This window comes from Anas platyrhynchos, chromosome 9 (genome assembly GCF_047663525.1).
Source record: "Anas platyrhynchos isolate ZD024472 breed Pekin duck chromosome 9, IASCAAS_PekinDuck_T2T, whole genome shotgun sequence".
In the NCBI taxonomy this organism is placed as follows: Eukaryota; Metazoa; Chordata; class Aves; order Anseriformes; family Anatidae; genus Anas; species Anas platyrhynchos.
Window position 1 is genome coordinate 786,573 of NC_092595.1, and position 14,445 is coordinate 801,017.

At 54.3% G+C, this 14,445-nt stretch overlaps 1 protein-coding gene across 16 annotated transcripts in view; it reads left to right on the forward strand.

Moving 5' to 3' along the window:
* Positions 1-249: 249 nt before the first annotated feature.
* MBNL1 (muscleblind like splicing regulator 1) overlaps positions 250-14,445 on the forward strand; it is a 65,506-nt gene continuing 51,310 nt past the window's right edge. For 9 of the 16 annotated variants that reach the window (XM_072042659.1, XM_072042663.1, XM_072042660.1 and 6 more), the window contains exon 1: positions 8,495-8,645. Coding sequence is in view for 1 of the 16 variants with exons in the window: in XM_027464633.3 (XP_027320434.1) it covers positions 8,637-8,645 (9 nt within the window). In the remaining 15 variants the exon portion in view is untranslated. Of the gene's footprint in view, positions 621-8,137; positions 8,425-8,493; positions 8,646-14,445 lie in introns of those variants that run through there. The other 7 variants (XM_027464637.3, XM_027464626.3, XM_072042670.1 and 4 more) reach the window with 7 other exon arrangements.

Consider the following 14,445-nt stretch of genomic DNA (forward strand, 5'->3'; position numbering starts at 1 on the left):
TGCCGTTATCTGCGGCTCGCAGGGCCCAGCGCAGGAAGGGAGCGCGGCTGCTGTGGCAGGGCCTCCGCCCGCAGCCCTCGCCCACCCCCGGGCTCTGCCTTGTCGGTCGGCCAGCGCCTGTCCCCAGCACCAGGTGCCAGTGCCCGATTAGCCGGCCGGGCTGCGCCGCTTCCATTGGGGGTTTTGAAACACGCGGCCGTGCCCGGCAGCCAAGAGCCTTGCCCGTGGCGCGAGCCACGCGCGCTGCAGCGGCCTCTGTCATCAGGGACGTGCCTGCAATGCAAAAGCACTTCCCCTAACGTTTTTTTTTTTTATTATTAGCTGACAGTAATTTTTGCTTCTTTAAGAAAATATATATGCAAACTGCAGCCCGTCACCATGGTTACTGCTGAATGCTACCGAGAATAGCTCATTTCACATTCGCAGACCCATAGGGTTCGGGAGCCGCAATTATTTTGGCCTTTCACCATTTCCCCTCGAGCTAGGCCACCGTCCCGCCGTTGCACAGAGCATGTTGTAATTAGCCCCGCGCCGCCGGGCCCGGCGCGGAGGAGGCGGTGGCTGCGCCGTCGCAGCGCTGGAGCCGTGCTCAGACGAAAGCCACGCAGGAGGCGAGGCAGGTAAGAGCTGCGCTTTTTGTCCCGCTCTGTAGCCCTTGCAAACTCATGGTAGAATGATACACAGTGCTTTAGGAGGTTATGGTAAGTCATTTAGAAAGCTGAAGAGTTTTATTATGCCTGCATCTTATTGCACGTACTTTAAGAGTTCAGTTGGGGAAGATTTAGATAGTGTGCTAAAAAAACCACTAAACTTAAATTTTGCTCTGCAAAGTTTACGTAAAAAACTCTGCAGTTCCTAGGATCCCTGAAGCAGCGGCAGTGCCTCAGGGTCGGGCTCCCAAGCTGTTTGCCGAGCAGACCCTTCCTTGTGGGCTCTGCACGAGGTGGGACGTGTGGCGGGGACACGAGCGGCACGCCTGGCCCCATGCACCCAGCCACGGCACAGTGGGAGCCTCTCCGTCTTTTCTCGCGTTCTGTTTGTTGATGTTTCGTCAGTTTGTCTCATCCAAGGTTTGTTTCTCTGGAAAAGCTGAGGGAAAGATTTTGGTGTGCTGTAGGGAGCCAGGTCAGTTTCTTCACAGCGGCTCATTCTGTACGGTTAGCAGAGCCGGGACGCGGTCAGGGGCTTGTGCCTGTAACACTGCTGCCTCAGCCACGTAGCATCGGCACCCGGCTGCTCCATGCAGCCCAGATGCTGGCCCCGGGCAGCCAGAACCAGGGACCTGCAGCTGCCGTGGCCTTGGTGCAGCGGGTGGCTTGTGGAACCCGATCTAACTAACATGGCGCTAACCCCCTCGTGGTATGACATGCGTTGCCGCCGGCGCGGGTCCCACCAGTTCTCCCTGATAAAACATTGTTGGATCCAGGCCAGAGCCCACCTGGGCCAAGTGCCTGCGCTTCTCATCTCAGAGGTCGCAGTAAGTGGGAGGGGGCCCCTGCCACAGGTTAAAAGGCGTTGAAGAAATTGTCTTCATAGAGAATGCGGAGGGCAGAGCATATATCATAATTATTTGCTGTGAAATTAGCAGGGTGGAGTTTGCTCATTTATACACTTTCAGGCTTGTAGAGATTTGTCTAAATATTTTATTACTTTTAATAAAATATTTTATTACTTTTAGTAAAATATTATCACTTAATATTTGCACAAAGCTTGAAAATAAAAAAGGACCGTGCAGTGGAAGTGCCCAGTGTGAAATCCGTACATTGTCTTTACGAAAATGTACAGGCAGTTAACACCAGTAAAAAGAACAAAAACCCTTCTCAGTCCTGTGGTGTGAGATCGATTGCCTCCATGTTGCTGTACAGAAGCGGAAGTTCTTTACCAAAGAATTTGCGCTCTGATAAAAGAGATGTAAGAATTACTTTCTTTACTGGCAACACTGAAATTTAATGTCAGACTCTTTTGGAGAATGTAAGTTTTATGAGTGCTGAACAAACAACATCAGGAACTGAACAGCTTCTCGAGAGCCACAATTGTTTCAATCTACGTTTGAAGTAACTCGTGTGTCTACCTTTTATAATGGCCAGCAAAAAAAATGGAAAATTAGAGCCCGATGTTTATTTTGTAACTATTGTACTCAACCATTTGGTGCGATAAACTGAAACCACAAGGCATATTTCAAGCTTGATTGATTGGCACTGCAATTTTTGTTTCTGTAACAGAGAAGTGAGAGCACGCTGCAGTCCCACAGCTGCGAGCCTGGCAGTAGCTGAGCCATGAGCAGCAACCTGGTGCTGCCTGGGTGCTGCCTGGATCCTGAGGGAGGCTCCTAAGGCCGCTCAGGGTGTTTTAATTTATTTGTCCTTTCAGTGATGCGCTATGATAAATACTAAGGAGAAAAGCCTCATGTTCAGCTGTACAGCGGGAAGTGTCTGTGAAGCTGAACAAAACTTTGTGCTCATGGCTCATCCACTGCTGGTGCTGGCCTTACTAAATGGGTGAGGAGATGGACGTGCCATTGCACATCTGCCTGAAATCCTGGGAGCTGTTCAGCTAGTTCTGAACCAAATCGTGCTCTTTGCTGCTGTTTTCCTTTTTTGTAACTTCTTTAGCAAGATTCCTGTTGCTTCCCATTCCCTCTCCGCCAGGAGTTAGGCTCGGCGGTGTGTGCTGCTGGCCAGCTCCGGCACTCGGTGGCCGTGAGCTGCAGCTGCAGCGGGCCCGGACCTGGCTCTGGGCACCCCGGGGCCCTGCAGGGAGCCGCGGGCTAAAATGGCTGCGCTGGTGGTGCAGGGACCGAGGAGCTGCTGCCGCGCGGGCGCTTCAACAGGCGCGCTTCATGCATCGCTGGCGGCATCTTCCTGCCCGTACAGGATGTCTTGAGAAACTGCTCTCTGCGGGGTGGCTAGAAATGGGCTGTGAGGCTTCCTTCATTTGAGTCACCATGTTCTACGGGTTTAAATAATCTCTCAGAGTAAGAAACTTGCAATTACAAAGAGAAAGTTTAAAGATATTTTCATGCTATGTCCCTAGTGACGTGGCTGTTACAAGACAAACCATCGCTCAAAAGTTTTCCCTTGAAACTTTTCCCTTTGGGTCATTCTGAAATAGGTTCTGGAAGTGGGAAGTGCTTATGTTCTGCTGTAGGCATAGCTGCAAAGATGCCAATAACCATCCTCAGTTATAACCCCCAGGAAATGTGGGTGTTGCAATGCTGGACTTGTAGAGCGTCTGCCGCTCTGAACTTAATTCTGAGCACTGCAGCCGTTCTTGCTTGGACAGCAGCAGCGCGGTTTCCAGAGGGAAGGGCAGCAGCTGTTTCACAACGATCAGAGGCCAGAATCTTACTTCAGTGCTGAGAGGCCTGTGTCAGCTCAGCCAGCGAGGGGTTCCTCTTTTTTGCTCCAGTTGTAGTAACACATAGTGACTCTACAGCAGAAAATGTCTTCCAGAATACTTTCTGTGTACACAATATACTTCTTTTTTCCCTCATCTCCTAATTTATAGTTTTTTCTTTGAATGATATATGAAGCTGGAGCATACAATGAAATATTTCTTCATCTCTGCTGGGAAGATAATTAGTCCATTGTTCTGTGTGGTATCCCAGATGATAATCTGGGAGACCGCTGAATTGGAGATTTCCTCACGATTTCCTCTCCACCATGCCCTGCCTGGACATCTGCTTACTGCAGAGCTGCACTTGATATCTCAAAGTAGCACTCTGCAGTTGAACCTGCTGAAACCTATGAAACCTGTATAAAATAGAATACCCGCGTTGTAGGATATAGCAAGAAACCACATCACATACGAATTAGGCACCAAACCAATGACGAGGCAAACTCGACCTGTATCTTGCTGAAGGAGCAGTGTTCCGAGGCCCAGCACGGGGACATGGCCAGCAGTGGCAGGTCCCCAGCGGGGCAGGACTGGCTCGGGCGGCTGCAGGTCAGCGTGTGCTTACAGGAAAATGGGAAAATGAAGTTAAGTAAATCTGAAGTGCCACTGCAACTGAGTAACAGCTTTGAAGTAAGGACCTTTAAAGCTGTGGGGAGGAGGGGGCATGGGGTAGGGAGAGTGGGGGCTGTGCAGCAGCCGTGCCAGATGCCAGGGCTGCGAGCATCTCGGTGGCCACACACTCACTCTGCCGTTTGTCCTGTGCGAGCAGGCACATCTTAGTCACTGGGTAAGTTTTAAAGCTGGCTCTGTGCATGAAAAAGATCATTTGTACAGATGCTGCTCTACTGCGGTTATTTGGGGGACATCTGGGCAACAAAGAGTTTGTGCAGAAAACTTTGTGACCGGAACAACTGCTTTGTAAATGCCCAGTGTACTGATGTAAGCGTATGGAGAGGAAACAGACTCACGTATTCCTTTGTGATAGAACAGAAACAGGAAGGGCAACAAATGATCCATTCCAATATTCATTCCCAGACACTACCAAGGCGTGTGCAGCCAATGCCGCAGTTATCTGAGTGGTGCATCTGTGCCCTTGCCTTATGTATCGACAGGCAAAGTGATCCAAGTCAGGCAAATGTGAAAATAAGATGGGACACCAATTGTCACAACATTTTTACTGCTCTAGATTAAGCTTCTTGGAAACACACACGTAAGTTCATGGCACGCTTTCCTAAAAGGAAAATGATATTTCTTTACATCCTTTCAGTTTTCAGGTTTTATAAGAAAAAGTAAAAGAAGGTAAATAACAGAAATACCAAGAAACTCTCCCTTCCAACAAAGGGCCTCTGCTTCCCTGTGCATTCAGTACTCCGGGATGCTTCCCCAAAGCTGCTCTGTCTGGGAGCTTCGAAGGAGGGACGTTCGAGTCATTTTTCACAGAGGGTTTAGCAGTGCTGCGTGGGCTGTTGTGGGGTGTGATTAGAGCACACAAAATGAAAAGTTAATTAATTAATACCAGAGTATACAATAGAACAAAAAGCTGTAAGAAGGAAACAACTGAGTTCAGATCTCTCGAGAAGTTACCGTCTCTCTCCCAAAGTGCAGGAATTATTCCCTGAAGCTGAAAAGCACACTATCAGCTCATTTCACAAAACATAACTTTGCTTAGTTCAGCCCTGAGTACCGATGGGGGAAAAGGCAGATTCAAGTTCCTGTAGTTGTCCCCAAGCCTGATAAATTTCCAAGCAAATAGCCAAGTGATTTAGTTTATTCTGTTTAAGATAAAAGGATAGGAAAGATGTAATTCTGAGCAATCACTTGAAATTTCAGAAGCCAACAGAAACTCAGTATCAATAAATGACCAGAAATAGCATTCAATTGCAATAGATGTTATTTTAGTACTTTTTTTTTTCCATTCATAAGGTAAAATTAAACATACTGGAACTACTGAGTATGGATAGCAAGTGATGCTTGGAATTACAAACACAAAGTGCACAATTCAGGGGGAAATGGACAAGGCTGAGGGGGAGAACACAGAAGCACAAAGCTCTAGCACACCTACAGACCCTGGTGTGTTTGGTAGGGAAAAAAAGTTGAACCAAGGTGTCTGTTGATGGAGATATTGGACAGGAGAAACCTCCATGCCTGATACCTGAGATAAACCCTTTGTCTTTTCACTGTTTTCTCTGATGCTGCTTTCTCTTGTAGTTTCCTGTAGTTCGCTATTCATTTTGGCTGTGAACAAACTCCAGTCTCAGAGCTTGTAAGAAAATAAGTTGGTTGGGAATCCCAGTCTGGGGAAACAAGAGCAGGCTGAAATTCAACCAGGTCTGAAAATGGGAGACTGTCAGGGGGGGAGCGAGCACTTGGGCTTATTTTTTAGCAGCAGGCACCGCTGCAGCGTGGCGCCTTGTGGCAGCACCCAGCCGCAGCGTGTTGCTCTGGCAACCGTTTGCTCCAAGGCGAAAGCATCCGGCAGGGTGTAGTAACATTTAAATAGTAGTAGCAGGGCTCAGGATTCAGGATAAAGTCACCTAGGAGCACCTGGCGTTCCCTGAAGCCGTTTTTTCCACGCCAAAAGAAGGCAGGCAGGAAGAGGTGTGCGAACATTTCAATCCCAGCCCGCAGGTGCAGGTGTCACACAGCCCCGCCGGGAGGTGCCTGCCCCGATGGAGCTGAGGTGGTGGGGAGCTAGCAGCAGTTCCAGGCCAAACGCAAAAACTTCGTGACATGAGGGCCTTGTGTAGCTTTTGTCTTTTGGTTCCTGTAGCACGTGGAACCGAGCTCCTCGTGTGGCCTGTGAATGTGGCCAACTCCATCGCTGAGTGTCTGCGGCGCCGCACGCCCCATGGGCGAGGGACGGGTGTGCAGCAGGCAGGGAGGTAGGAGAGGTGTGTGCCTCCTCCTGGGCAGCGCCGTGCCTCGTGGTGTGGTCTGAGTCATGCTGGCGGCAGAACGGGACTCTTACCACACATATCCATGCTCTGATGAATTACTTTTCAAAAGAGAAAGCTCCCTGGAAGCGGAGCGGTGACTGTTTGTGACGCTTTCTAAATCTAAAGGCAGCCCCTGCGGAAACCTCCTGCTGTAACTGGGGCTGTGCTCGCAGCGGCTACAGCACCAGGGGCTGGGAGGTACAGGAGCTGCTGCAGCACTCGCCATGAGGTGACACAGTCTGAATTCCTCCCCGTGGAAGAAACCAGAAACTGAAAGTTTCAGGGACGAAAGAATAACTGAAAGTGAGGTTTTTGAGAATGCACGCTTGGATCCATTCAAATATACTCGCTCTTATCAATGTTCCAGCATTTCACAGAGTAACATATTTTAAAACACAAAGCTAAGCAAACCGTCTGCAGGAATCAGTGCAAACATTCATAGGGTTTTGGCTTAAATTTGGCTCAGACATGATTGGTGCTTTGATATCAAAAGACAAAGGGAATTCTGCCATTGATTTTATTAATATAGTAAAATACAAAGTAGAAAACTTAAAAAAAAAAGTTTTTCAAAGGCATGGGAATATTTAATGGAAACTGTAAAAAAAAAAAAATAAAGTGAATTAAGAACATAAAAGGTAAACTGTGAGCCTTGGGGATGGAGCAGAGAAGGGGGGATCCAGAGGAAACCTCAGTGAGGTTACAGGCAGAAAGGGCTGGGAGAGGGACCGCAAATGGTCACTTAATCCACGCCCTTGCCCCAAGGCAGGACGCAGGTACCTAAATCACTCATCCAGACGAGTGTCTAGCCTTGATTTAGTATCCTTGGCAGTCGTCTTTTTTATCCAGGTCCAGCCTGAGTCTCTCTCACTGCAGTTTAAGTCAATCTTCTTGTCCTCCCCGCCATAAATGCAGAGACAAGATCATTCCCTGCTCTTTATGCTCTCCTTAAATCTTGGGATATTGTTGCTGTGTTTCCCTTCAGTCCTGGCTTTGCCAGAACACTTCCAGCTCTCCCTGCCCTCCTGCTCTCTGTGCTCTCTGGGGCCGACCCCGCGTGTCCCAGCTCGGTGTGACCGGCTGTCACGGAGCTCCCTCCTGCACGGCCAGCAGCGCCCTGGGAAGGGGCACATTTAAGCTACCTCTGACTAATTCTGTTCAATAGCTCTGCCAGGCCTCTGCTGCAGAAACACGAGGCACTTTTAGCGGTGAGGCACAGCTGCTGTGTCCTCCATCAGGGCACTGGCTGGGGGTGAGGCTGGTGGCCTGCAGGCCCTGGTGTCTCGGTATCTGCACAGCGCTGCTGCAGCGGCTCCTGTCAGAGCACAGCCCCGCTGCTGGCAGCGTCCCCCTGTCCCGCTGGTCCCTGTGTGCCCTGCAGGACGGGCTCCTGCAGGGAAGGGGCTGCTCGAAGGGGCTCAGCGCAGGATCAGGGCCCTGTGGGTGCCGGCCACCTGCTCTCAGAGCGGCACCAGCCGGGCCAGAGCTCGTCCTGCTGGGTGCTGGGGTTCCTCTAGTGAACGCTCTGCGCAATTTCAGGCAGTGCTTTAATTACAGCTGAAAATCAGCCCATGGGGTCGCCTGCCCCTCGCTGAGCTGCAGCCCCTGGGCGGGGTGCTGGGTATAGGGGCGCTGGATAAAGGGGTGCTGGATGGAGAGTGTTGGATATAGGGTGTTAGCTGTGGGGCGCTGGCTATGGGGCTCTGGCTGTGGGGTGCTGGCTGTGGGGCGCGGTGGGGGCCGAGGGGAGGCGGCCCGGGGGTGAATCCGGGGGGAGCCCCGTGAGGCCGCGCGGTGCCGGAGGAGCCCGGAGCAGCCCCGTGAGCAGCGGGCGGGACCGCGGAGGCCTCGCGGCGGGGCCGTTTCCCGGCTCCCCCCCCCCTTCGCTTCCTCCCTCCCCTCCCTGCCGAGCCCGGGGGCGGCGGCGCACGTGTGCTCGGCGGCTCCGCACCGTGACTCATGAGCCGCCGGGGCGCTCGGGCGCGGGGGGGCTGAGGGAGGCCGCTCCCCGCACACCGGGGGCCCGCAACGCCGCCGCCGCTTCCCGAGGCCGCGCCGCCGCCTCGCCCGCTCCCGGGGACCGCGGGCGGCTGAGGTGAGGGGCCGGGGGGGCACCGGGAGCTGGGGGGGGGGGGGCTCCGGGACCCCGCGGGGCCGGGGCTGGGGCCGGGGCCGCGCTTCCGGGCGGGGGGGGGGCGGTGGCGGAAGCCGGGAGCTGGGGCCGGGGCCGGGGCGGCGCGGGGAGAGCGGGGCCGGGGCCGCCGCCACCAGCACCGGCACCACCGGCAGCGGCAGCGGGCCGCCGGCATGACAGAGGTGAGCGGGGACGGAACGGGGACGGGAGCGGCGCGGGGCGGCCAGGCCGGGGCCGGGGGGGCCGGGGGGGGGCCGGGGCTGGGCCCGGGGGCAGCGGCCGCCCTTCCCCGCCGGCCTCCTCCCGGCCGCGTTGTTAGGATTCTCGGTATCCTTTTGGGGCGGAAAGTTGGAAAATCGGGGCCTTCACGCGGCGCCCGCTGCCGCCCGGCCCGGCCCGGCCCGCTGCGGGGGGAGCAGGTGCCGGGAGGGCGGCGCTGCGGGGGGGGGCCGGGGGGAGCCCCGAGCGGCCCCCGGGGAGCGGGGAACAGGGAGAGGGGAACAGGGAGAGGGGAACAGGGAGAGGGGAACAGGGAGCGGGGAACAGGGAGAGGGGAACAGGGAGAGGGGAGCAGGGCGCAGGGCGCTGCCGCCGCCTCCACGGCTCCTGCGGGGTCAGGGCCAGGCGCCGTGAAACCGAGCGGGGCTCCCCGGGGGCTGGAGGAGCCGCAGCACGGCCTGGTTGGGCTGGGGTTGAGTAAAAGGTGCTTAAATACAACGCACAACGGTGAGTTCAAGCCTTACAGCCAGTTAGTCTCCAGGCTCAACATACCCAGCTGTGCTGTGTGTATGGATTTATGGAGTTGTGGAGTCCGCCCGGTGTACATGACAGCCGAGAGCACAGCTCTGTGTGATTATTTACATGGGTACCGAGAGAAGGTGCACAGGCAACAGATACAGAGCCTGATACGAGAGAGGGAAAGGCACGGGGCTCGTTTGTTGTCACACTCGCCTTGTTTTGATTGGCAGGAGAGGATCTGAGCCCAGGGATGCTTGGTTGTACTATGAGGCAGATGAATGAATGGGCAAAACTGAGTGATTTGTCATTCACTCGAGTCACAAAGCAGTGCAGAAGCCGTCCTGCAAAAGCTCCCGCCAGCTGCCACCGAGGGTATCGTGCCCGTACACCCACTGCACAGCGCTGGGGGTGCCCTGCGGTGGGACCAGCGGTGCTTTTAATTTAATTTATCCAGCAAATCCTCCTGTAAGTTCATTTTCTTAGAAGTGTCGTGAAGCACAGCTGAGCCACGTGCTGGGTAGGCACAAGCTTTGTGTGTTTTTTTTTTTTTTTTTTTTTCTGGTCTGAAATCTCTCAAACATGAGAAAAGGGGAGCTCAGGTGTGCCTGATGGCTCTGCACAGCCTGCTGGGCACATCGAGCACCCCGCCTCACCCTCGTGGCAGAAAGTGTCTGATGGTTCAGTCCGGCAAATCAGCAGAGGTAATAACAGAGAGCATCTCCCCTAAGGAGCATCAGCAGATCCCTTCGGTTGGTGGAAGCAGGGAATTTCACCTTGAAATTTCCCTGGCGTGTGATTGCCTGGCTGCAGAGCAGGCTGTGTGCCCCCTCCTCCTGCAGGCACGTGTGGCCAAGGGCTGCCCTGCTCCTGAGTGTGCGCTGCTGGGGTGGGGGCCTGCCGGTCAGATGCAGATCACCAAAACCTCCTCCTGGGCACGGTGCTCGAACGGGAAGGCAGCAGGGTGCCAGGCGGTTGTGCCAGGGCACCTCCCCAGGCTGGCCCCGGGGCGAGGAGCAGCGCCAGGTCCCGCTGCCTCTCTGGGGCTGTGTGGGGGTGGCGTGGCCGTGCCTGCAGGTCTGGGATTCCATGGAAAAATCTCCGGGGGATTTGCTGACTTTCCTTAAACTGGAGCTGACGTTGATTCATCCTGCTTTGGGAAGTTTACAGGAGGTACTCAAGATTAAGCAAGTGTGAAAGGAGCTGCTCCAACCTGAGCTGTAGGCTTTCGTTTTCAGTTCTGGAGGCAGGTCGGCTTCCCCTGCCTGGTTCCACCTCTCGGATTCCGGTCCTCGGTCGCTGCATGAAGTCAGAGATGCTGTTTATCATTTACTAGTAATACTTGGTAATAACTACCGAGTTTAACTTCATTCTGCTTCCTGTGGTGAGCCAAGGACTGAATAAGCCGACGTTTTTTGGCCCCTCCGTGACAAATATCCCACGCTGATGCACATTTGAGAGCAGCCCGTACCACCGGTGCTTTCTTTCACCAAGCTGCCCGTGTTACCTCGCTGCATCCTCTCGATTTTTATTTCCTTCGAGGACTTGTTTTATTCAGCTTCCTCGGAGTGAGTGCAGGGGTGGCAGCAGCACAGGGATGCCTGTAATTAGGAGGATGAGCCTCAGCGCCTCCTGACGCCCGGAACAGTGGATGATTGCTGCTTGGGAACTGTGTGGATGAACTGGGGCCCTCGCTTCTCTGCCAGAGCCAACACCAAGGAAGTGGCACACGTTGGGTTATAACAGACACCATCAAGTAACAATTCATCACCTTCAAAGGCATAATGGGTGTTTTCCTTTGCATTATGCACATTCTAAATGCAAATGCCATGGAAAGGTAATTTTGCTGTTAACCAAGATCAGCTCGTTAAGATAGAGCTGCATAAAGTTGTTCCCTTTTGCTGTCAGTTCTATTTTTTTTACAGTATTTGCCCATGCTGAGGATGACTTCTGTAATTATGAGCATTTATCAACAAAATCTTGCCACTGCTGTCAAGAAGAACTTTTACTGTGCTGTATTTTGTATATTTTTATGAGGGTTTTCCAGTGTGAGTGGAAGGACGCCCGTGTTGGCGGGCAGCTGGCGGCAGTGGTGTGGGTCTGGAGCACCCCATGGCACAGCAGCACCACACGAGGGCCCGGATCCCTGCTGTGTGCGGGTCCAGGCTTCATGAATGGGTTTGTAGGGCCAGCAGCTGTGGGGGAGAGGGCTGGCAGGGACGCCTGCCCCAGGTTCGGTGGCTCCTCTCACTGCACAACGTCCCCCTGTCAGCTCCGTGGCTGCTCCCTGCCGGTGGACACAGCAGCCCCCCCTGCTTGTGCTTCTGGGGGCTTTAGAGCAGTTGCCCCAGATTTTTTTATTAACAATTACATATTGTAAACTCAGTTTCCCAAGTAATGCAGCAAAGTAAGCAGCATTTCCTTCCTGTGAGCCCGTAATTATTTACCAGAAGGATAAACATGTGAGTGCTTTTTTGGTGCTGTCCTTGGTGACGTTTGGAGCCTGCCCTGCCGTGAGGGTGTGCGATTGCAGTTCCCATCGTGGCAGCGAAAGTTTGGAGCAGCTTACAGGGACAGAGAAAAGGACTCTTAAAATTGCATCACGGTTGTGTGGAACTTGAATGCATCCCGGGACAACGAAATACACGTTTAGTGCAAAAAGTTGGAAGGTGAGGGGGGTGCGGTTCATGATGGGGCTTAGCTCCTGGCCAGGCATTGAAGTGAGCGGTGTTGCCCCATCCCCTCCCATCCCGTCCCATCCCATCCCACCTGCAGCGGGTGGTGCCCTGTGCTGGCCTCTGTCCTGGCTTCCTCTGGAGAGCGAAGCCAGTGGCAGCTCCTGTTGCAGAGGAGTAACTGCTGGTACACGTTGCCGTGCCCTGCTTGGAGGCAGCAGTAACTCCTCTGCCTCGGGGGCTGGCCTGAAATCCCCCCTCAGCCTCTGGTGGCCACCACCCGAGCTGGTACAGGTCAGGGTGCGTGAGGTTGTCCGTGCCTGTTGGGCTGTTCGATGGCTTCATGGGGCTTGGTGTGTGCTGACCCCGGCGTGAAGTCCAGCTCTGGATCAGGAGGATCGCTTTTCCTCTGGTATCAATTATTTTGAAAATATCTGCGTGCTGTCAGCACTACCCAGTGAGATAGCCCATGTTTCCAATTGAGGTGGGGATGTTAGAAAAGTCCTTTTTTGAGGTATCTGGGAGAGCTCCCTTTTCAATGTACTCTAAAGGGAAAGCCTGCAGCAGATCTCATCCCTTAGCTCTCACTGAGGCCTAAGCATGTGCTTGCTGAAGGCAGCTCAGTTTTCAATGGGCTGATTGCTGCTTGCTATTAATTAGAGGCAGCGGCTTATAAGCTAAAGACGTACTTATGTCACTAGGATGCTGAGGAGTGCACTCAGAGGTAATTTGCGTTTGAATCTACAGATTAGGCAGAAAAACCGAGGAAGCCAGGACAGGGCAAACCAAAGCCACGTGAGCTCTCCGCAGCCGCGTTCTCCTTTTGGTGAGCCTGGCGGACAGGGGCGCGAGGCACGGCACGGCACAGACACCAAACGGAGGCGTTTTGGGGTGTGCATGTGCACGCTGTGCGCGTTGGTAGCTGCATCAGGTGAGCTCCAGCACAGCAAACAGCAAGAAGTGCCGTGCAGCTCAAGGTCTGAGCGGCGTGCTGCTTGCTGTTTGGAGAAGTGAGGTGTCCCGCAGCCCGCCCCGCTGGGCTCGCCGCACGGTGTCGGTTCTTTGTCTGGGTCTGCAGGTGGCAGCTGAAATTTCAGAATACAGCCCGGGTTCTTCTGCTGGAAGCACACCTTGCTGCCTGCCTCCCACAGAGGCTTTTGTTGTAAAAGGAAGGTTTTTTCACTTACATACTTGTCATAAAAGGAATTTTTTTTCCACTCAACCACTTGTCAGTATGGTTACATTCGGAGCTGGTTCTTGCAAAGTGCCTCTCTTGCTTGCAGTTGCATACAAAGAAGAGCAGCGCACACTGAACATCCCCCTTATCGCACTGTACCACATTTTACGTATCTCGTAGTAAGATGTTTTGTTTCTACGGTTTCAGCCTTGGTGTTTTAGAAGATTAATAGACTTAGCAGCCCTGTTTATTAAGCTTAGTGATGATAACAACGTAATAAGTCATGAGACAGTCACGGATCATCTGGCAAAGCACAATAGGCCTTGGGGTTGAACTTAGAGCAGGTATTTTTTGGAAAGGAGACTAAAATGTTGCAGACCCTGTAAATAACACTTCCTGACTTGGGTGGGTGGCTCTTTGTGAGCTCACACTTGCATGGGGAGCACGATGGCACGTGTGTGCACTCTGCAGCCACTGCACGCCGAGACAGAGCAGTGCTGGAGCTGTGCGTGCCCGCTGCTGGGCACCATGGGCGTGAAGCACAGCACGGCACAGCACAGTGAAACACAGCACAGCACCGCTCCCTGCGCAGCCCCCGTGGGCTCGCCGTGCCGGCAGGGCCAGCGGCAGCAGCAGGAGCGGGGCCGGGGCCTCTGCAGCCCCATCCGCACGGCTTCTGGCTGGGGCTGTGCTGCGCCGTGCAGTGCTGTGCTGTGCTGTGCTGTGCTGTGCTGCCGCCAGGGCCGGCCTGGCTCGGGAGGCTGAGTAAGGGCTTGGGAACCCAGTCCGGCTTTGGGCTGCGGGCCCAGTCCTTCCAGAGAAGTTAATGGGAATCGTTCCTTCTAAAAAAGGCAGAGCGGCCGCGGCTCGCCTGCGCAGCCCAGCCCTGCGGGGTGGTGGGCCGGGGGCAGAGCCGGGAGCAGGGCTCCTCACCGGGGTGGGCTTCCCGCGCTGGGGGCAGCTGCTGTCGGAGAGGGCAGAGCTCGCTGCACTAATAGGGTCGAGGCACATCCGAGGTCTCTAATCCCTCCTTACCCGTGCGGACCGAGGAGTCTGCCAGGCTGTGGCAGCTCGGTGGAGCAGGCACATCTGTCAGGTTTTCCAAGCAGGTTGCCAAGCTGAAGGCAACCGTAATTAGGCCTGGATTCACTGGAGAAAAAGAAAACAAACCAGAAACAAATAAACCCTACCAAACAAGCAGCAGATGCACCACGTGTCTGTGTGAGTGCACGTGCCCGAGCGCTGGGGTGCAGGCGTGTGCCTGGGTTTGCCCGCACAGAGGCGGCCCGATGGCCCCAGAGCTGCCCTTCCTCTGTGTGCCCTTCCTCTCCCTCCTGCTGCGGCGGTGCCGTGCCCTCTGCTCTCCGTGCCAGGGAGCTCCTGCCAGCCCCGTGG